The sequence below is a fragment of the Micromesistius poutassou genome (genome assembly GCF_964030765.1).
Source record: "Micromesistius poutassou genome assembly, chromosome: 4".
NCBI lineage: Eukaryota > Metazoa > Chordata > Actinopteri > Gadiformes > Gadidae > Micromesistius > Micromesistius poutassou.
In genome coordinates, this window is record NC_140274.1 from 12,027,018 (window position 1) to 12,034,121 (window position 7,104).

Genomic DNA, 7,104 nt, shown 5'->3' on the forward strand with positions numbered 1-7,104 from the left:
CTATTGGTGGTTAAGATGGTGCCTGACATCAGTATTTGTGTATGTGGAGTATGGCCAGTCCACTGGGTATTGCTACTTTAGGAGTGTTTGTTGCCCACGGGACTGCAAGAATGTAAGGGAAGGCAGTGAGATGAGAGCCTGATTGGCTGACACAGAAACAAAGGTAATAGAGAACTTTAGCTCATCGAGGTGGAGACTAGTCTCATTGCGTTGCAGATAAAGAGAGGAACCTGTGGCTGCCACAACACAGCCATCATAGAGAACCAGCCTCTCTTTTTCATCGCTCTCTCCTCGTTCTCTCTGGCCTTGCTGCAAACAGACGCAAGATCCCCAAGACGAAAGGTAACCGCTCAATGACTCCACATGATTTAGTTTAACACAGATTTTGGTTTTATCTATACAAAATTTCTTTGGTAAAATAAATCTATCATATGACCATAGAAACAAAAACAATTTCAATATCCATCCTACAATATTTGGTAGGAGTGCTTGTTTAGTGTTTGAATGTGATTTATTTTTGGGTAATAATAACTGTTACTTTAATATAATGTGAACATGCACATATAGGCATTCATTCATACGTCTGTTCCCAGAATATAAAAAAATTATAACCAATACATATTTTCTGTTGTGTTGTTTTTAATGCCAGTTGTTTTTTCTCCTCGCCCGGTATCCATATTAGGCTTTGGGCACCAGTCTTGCACTAGTCCTCTAAGAAAAATCATCCACCACAGCTGCCCCTCTTCCTGCCTGTCTCTGGAAGCTCGCTCCTGGCCCACTGTGTTCGACCCATTGGCCTCTCTGTGTCTCTGGCTCCATCGGCTCCAGGATGGACCGCTCAGTGCGGGAACTGTTCATCAACTTCATGATTGTCTTATTCACGGTCCTGCTCATGTGGCTGCTCGTCAAGGCATACCAGGACTGAACCCACTCATGGATGAAATGGATGAAAGAATATTCTGGAAGGAAACGGAAGGGGGGTTTGGACGTAACCTGGCACTGTAGTTTGTTTAAAGAGACCCTGTGCCGAGCATTTACAGCAAAGGATCTGCTGTGAAGAATGTTTCAGCCATGTTGCATGCTCAGTTTTTTATTTCCAGTCTAGCGGCACTGTTTAGAATGTGACCTACATTGTATTCATGGTCAGGTTGATGTCTGCTTATAACATAGAGAAAATAGTAGTAACTCAGAACTACTTTGTTGTTTCATATTAGGTCCAAAATATATGAGATGGAATAAAAGGCACCTGATTTATAATTTTTTAAATTCCAGCACAGATAAGGGACTTAATACAGATCCTTATATGCAAAACTATTTTTCACTCAAATGTTTCTGATTTGACTCTACATTTATATAATGTTATTCCTACACTTTATTACAACAAAAATACACCAAGACATAAACTTCTGCAACATTAGGAGCATTTCTGGGGGTTTGAAAACACAATATAAATGAAATTGGTGTGCAATGAAAATACAAATTCATACGTACAGTTGTTCCACATTCCATTTATTTGTTTAATCATTCAGAGGCTGTTCACTTTTCTTTTACATTTTGTTCTAAATGGCTGCATAGAGAATCTTCATCTGGGGACCGTTCATATTATATGGACTTGACAGTGTGACCTAAACCCCTTTAAACAAACACATTGGACAAATATTCCAGATGCCATTGCAAACCTAAAAAATAAAGTAGATGGACGAGAAATGTATCTGGTAATTAAAACATAGCAAAGAAACATATAGATTTCCCCAGGACCATGATAGCGGGGTAAACTATAAGAGAAAAAAGATAACGAGATACTAAGAACAAAGACGGATTGTATCTCCCTGAGAGAGCATAGTGTTGATAGTCTTCTAGTCTTTTTGGCACAGCTTGGTTAAATACTCAGATTATTCACCTTTTCCCAATTGGTCACCAAGCAATACCAAGTAGTCAAGCTTATAAATGTTGAGACTAAGGAGAGCCCATGTCCCCCGAAAAGATAGCTACTGGCTTTTTGACATGGATGATGCACAGCGCATCCACTTGCATGCTTGCATGTGCGTCCATGAATGCACGAATGCACGTGTTATGCAATGCACTGTGCATTATGCTGGATCTCCCCTCTCCCCCCAGGGGTCTCTGTATCTGTTGAAGCTAAGGAGCTGACAGTGGAACTCAGTGAGGCCTCTGGGCATTGGGGCCACTTCCTCCCACTGACTCCGCCCACTGTGGTACACCTGTTCAAAATGCAAAGCAAGGCAGGAGAGAATCAACATTAGAAATTAACTCCCGACATGAAATAATCATGAAATGATGGATGGGTCCAAAAAAACTAAGACTAAGAGTTTAGCCATTTGTAATCGAATCATCACTTGATTCTTTATTTAATTTGCATTACTATATGTGCTCCCTTCAGTGCCATGCTGGGTGCAACCCAACGACCATTACAGCCGACCATTACAGTGTGTCTGTGTTACAGACACACAACACATCTTTTACACCATGCAGTGTCCTGTGTTATCACCTGAACATCATCTGTGATCTCGTCAGGGGAGTAGTCTCCACCCAGGATGTAGATTCTGTCCCTTGTTCCCACCGCACCGGCATTGAACCCGGCACACTCAAACGAGCCTTCGCCCTTCCAGATACACGTCTCTGGACAGAAACTGTAGACCTACAGCAAACAGAAGACCAAGAACAGGCGTACGTGTTGGATAGGTCTCTAATATCATTTCTTGTTTTAAAGATAATGATTCACTGATTAAATAAAGGTTACAAATGTATGAATATATCAACACAGATTGAGCTCTCCATCCATCCAATTCATCCGCTATCACTGATTACATGCCGTCCTCTTGATCAGTCAACCTCATGTTCAGCACATAAAAAAATGCATTTATTGGTTCATTAATGCATTGACTGTCCATTGGCAATGACTCACCTTATAGGTGGACAGGTCACAAAGATGCAGTGTATCATGAATAGATACGGCCTTGATTAGCTTGGCGTGGAAGAACTGGCCGAACTCTGCCACCAGGCGGCTCCACTGGTCCTGCCGGGCGTTGTAGCTGAAGAAGCAGTCCAGGGAGGGGTTGAAGGAGTTGCTGATCTCCACCTCTGAGCCCAGGGTGTAGATGATACTGCCACAGGCACTAGACTCTGGGTAGAAGATGGCTGCTGGCAGGGGGCTGACTAAAGTCCAGTTCTCGGAGAGGGGGTCATAGTACTCCACCTATTGGTTGAGCAGAAAACAGTTAAATATAATTTACTATAATTGAATCTAATAATTCAAATTTGTTTGAGAGAGTGCGAGCAAGCGAGAAAGAGAGCAGGAGCGAGAGAGAGCGAGAGACCTCTAGGAGACTGGGTGTCTCTCCTCTGGGTCCTCGGGTCCGTCCTCCGATGACGTACACTCTGTCCAGGCAGGTCACGGCCGTGTGCATGGTGCGCGGCTTCGACATGGCAGCCTTCACTGTGCAGCTACCAGTCACGGGACAGAGGCACCAAACCTCGTCTGTGGCGTCATGGAATGGCTCAGCCACATGGAGGCGCACCGCTCGGCAACAGTTACCCCGGCAACCGCCAGTCACAAACAACTAGGAAAGACAATGGGAAGGAAATATTAGCATGTCTGCAACTTGGTTGGTCTTCTTGTGCACTGAGCCAGTTCACTTGCTTCAATTGGTTTTGGCAATTAGTACATACATTTATACATATATACATGTATACAATGATAGTTTGCTAGATAATTATTAGTGAAACTAATAGTTGTATTCACTGGCTCATAGACGCCTGCCTTAAGAGCTTAACGTCTGTTTGTAAATCAAAATCCATAAAGAGGACTTTAAAACGTTTCATGTCTCGCGTACAATTACTTTGTATCCATAACACAAAACTATGACTAATCCAGACACTGAACTATTGAATTGTTGTTAAATAATAATAAGCAATCCCTTTGCTTTTCATGACACAGGCAACGCATGCTGGAATGTTTTTTGGATTGAATATTCCACCTAAGTCCAATTGTTGGACTGGATTCAGGCAATACATACAGGAAATGTACGTTCCTGAAACAGAGCATCTCGACACCTTGGCAGTGTCCAGCCCTACCTTCTCAGCAAAGCTGCTAAGGTGTGAACCCGGTAGGTCAGGCACCGGGGGGCTCCCCTCCCCCAGGCTGGGTCCCAGCGACACCTCCATCCATCGGTCGGCTTCCAGGGAGTAGCAGAAGGAGTGGCGGGTCTCGCCGTTCTCCTCTGTCTTCTGGGTGTAGATGTAGCTCCGGACGGTGGCGGGCCTGGCGTCAGTCAGCAGGCCGCCGTACCGGGTCTGCCTCCCCAGGGCCTCTGACAGCAGGGTGACGCAGGCCCCGTCGCCACAGAGGAGAGGCTCTGTGTCGCGCAAAGCCTGGAGGTCAAATGTAGGATAGGGTAGGGTTGTAGCAGGGACAGTCTTCTACCTTTGGCACCGATGGCATTTCGCAAACTTTTACAATTTAGACATTTAGCAGAGATAAATCCAAAGTAAGGTTAATTTGGGATACAGTTCATTTTTAGGAGCAGGGCACGGGTGCGGGCATCTTCAGCTAGGCCCGCTCCAGTGTGAGTCTTATAACTTAACCATTGCACCCTCCTGACCCAAATGCAAGTACAAATGTGTGGGTCCAACACATTAACACAATGTATTCGGGAGCGCCCATGTGCATGTTGAGGGGGGTTACCGTCAGCACTGCAGCAGGTAAATGGTGCAATTGGGTTAGAGACAGTAGTCCTAGCAACAGTCTCCGTCGCCCTGGTAGATCGTGATCCAACCATCTCAACAGTGACATCACCACGGCCTCCTCACTAGGTACGCACAGTGCATTGTCCCTTAAGCAGGCTTCTAGCATCTCCACCTGGAGGAAGATATTTAGGACACAAAGTAAGTGTAAATTACAATATAGCTAAACACTACTACTACTGCTGTGTACGAAAGAAAAACGATGACATATTTATAGCCATTTAGCTGACCACTTTTATTCAACGCGGCCTACACTGAAGCCAGGTTTAGCTCATTAAGGAGCAGGATGGGGTAAGGCCACTTCCCAGTTCCTTTTGGCTGGGAGTCCATAACCCTAGCCCCTACTACTACCGTTGCCCCATAACACTACATCAGTTTTTTTTAATAGAGGAAAATAAGAACAGCACCTGCATTTCTAGGAAGTCTTGGGTTAAAGAGAAGCTGTGGAAGTTCTGAACCACAAACTCATTTGCTTTCTGCTGTAGGGACGATGATCCATAGCCTTCAGCCAGAGCCGAGAGGGACAGACAGTTGGAGAGGTCCAGGGTACTGATGAGGAAGTCACTGCAGGCCCTGGAGAGAACTGACACCTGTGTGTACATATCGACATGTACACTCAGTACTCAACAGGAACTATTACATCATGTAAAAAAGTTGACATTTTCAGTGTACCTGTTCTGGACTATTACAATCTGTATTATATTACTTCAGCACAGTTGTTGTGTGGTTGTTGTACCTGCAGGAAGGAGGCCAGCTGGAAAAGCATGTCTACGTTGTTGTCACTGACGACTGCTTCTCCAGTGTACGCAAAGTCCAGGAAGGCCCCCACTGCTCTGGGAGACTGGTTGCCCAGGGTTACGGAGCCCTCATTGCGCTCGTGCATATCCACTTCAAACATGGCTCTAATGACGTGTTTGGTAGACAGAGAAAGTCAATGCCAAAAGATAACAATATTTCTGTCTCTCTCTCTCTCTCTCTCTCTCTCTCTCTCTCTCTCTCTCTCTCTCTCTCTCTCTCTCTCTCACTAATCTTACCTGAAGAAATCGCTGCAAGCTGCCAACACACATCGATGGCAGGGAAAGGTGTGCTCCTGGGCCTTTAATGTGAAGTCAAACAGCAGACCTCGCTCACGAAACGATCTAACCAGATTCAGAAGCTGGAGCCCATGGGACTCAGATGCCCGCAGCAGAGTTCTGCGCTCTGGGATGACGCTACATGCTTCGAAACGGTCACCCTCCATCATGGTGTTCCAGTTACCACTGCTGGCAGGGGGAAATGACGACGCCTCGAGACGTGCATCCATCTGGCCAGAAATTAATAGTCCAAAGCATTATTGGTAAAAAAATAATAATAATAATAATAATAAGGACATAGCAAGCGAGTATACTTGTTTGAATTAAAGCCCTGACGATGCATACACCTGTAATCCATTAATTTCTTGAACCTATTCAAAGAACACACTTATTCAAACATGCCTGTGGTTCCTATCTAACAGATAACTAATACATAAAAGAGTGGCAAATACTTTAAATAGATAAGTAAGCTTTGCTGTTACCTCAAGGGAATAATTGCACTTACGGTGTCAGAACCTTGGACAGTTCTCTTCCTCGTGCCGCTTTGATGCCGGAAGAAGGACGTCACGCGAGAAGACAACTCCACTCTGCACTAGTCTATTTTGTAGTTAACCTAAGGCGTGCATTAATATTCATTGTAGTTTTCTTTCCAATTCATAGGGTTATAAGCATGTTATAACATATTTAGGATTCACATGTTTCCCCATATTATGTAGCCTATTTCGATATATAGATTTGGCGCAGAGTGCGTAACGTGAGACTCATTATTATTGTCTGGGAAATGTAGTCTTTAATCTGTCAGATACCCCTTTCGGATAAATAAGATAGACAGCAGATTTTATTAAATAAAAGTAACCGTGCTGCTTGAAAAACGTATAAATTATTTGCTTCAATGTTTTCAAAGCGAAGGGGAACTGGTCCCGTGTACAACAAAATTTAGGGGAGATGAGGGCTTGCTAGAAAATGTGTGTATCTTCTCTAGAGACTTCATCTCTTAATTTGTGTTAATTTCGTTGCCTACACCGAGCGGGAGATTGCCTATAAAGAAATGTAATCATTTACCAAAATTAAAAACACAATCTAATATTCAACCACTCGAGGGCGCTCGTCTATGCGCAAGATGATTTTCTGCATCGTGGCCAATGCTAGCGCCAACCAATCGTCAATAGTTCTCGTAATACAGCCTTGCTACTAATGCTGATTCATTCATTAATGACAGTTGTATTCATTGTTTTTTTTTACTTTTAGTTGAGCGCATTAATTAGTT

At 44.0% G+C, this 7,104-nt stretch overlaps 2 protein-coding genes across 2 annotated transcripts; one reads left to right on the plus strand and one right to left on the minus strand.

The window, feature by feature from the left end:
* Positions 1-222: 222 nt before the first annotated feature.
* On the plus strand, positions 223-1,434 carry sln (sarcolipin). The gene is made up of 2 exons (XM_084466315.1): positions 223-342; positions 683-1,434. Exon 2 carries the CDS (start codon positions 830-832, stop codon positions 923-925), a length of 96 nt encoding a protein of 31 aa, XP_084322441.1. The 5' UTR covers positions 223-342; positions 683-829; the 3' UTR covers positions 926-1,434.
* A 656-nt stretch (positions 1,435-2,090) lies between these two features.
* On the minus strand, positions 2,091-6,067 carry kbtbd3 (kelch repeat and BTB (POZ) domain containing 3; the record flags this gene model as incomplete). Its single annotated transcript, XM_084466480.1, has 9 exons — positions 2,091-2,222; positions 2,510-2,659; positions 2,927-3,217; positions 3,339-3,581; positions 4,096-4,392; positions 4,706-4,879; positions 5,172-5,354; positions 5,501-5,666; positions 5,799-6,067. 9 exons carry the CDS (start codon positions 6,065-6,067, stop codon positions 2,091-2,093), a joined length of 1,905 nt encoding a protein of 634 aa, XP_084322606.1.
* Between the last annotated feature and the right edge of the window lie 1,037 nt (positions 6,068-7,104).

Excerpts from the sequence above, each read along its gene's own strand:
- sln (XM_084466315.1), top strand. The coding sequence starts at position 830 with ATGGACCGCTCAGTGCGGGAACTGTTCATCAACTTCATGATTGTCTTA.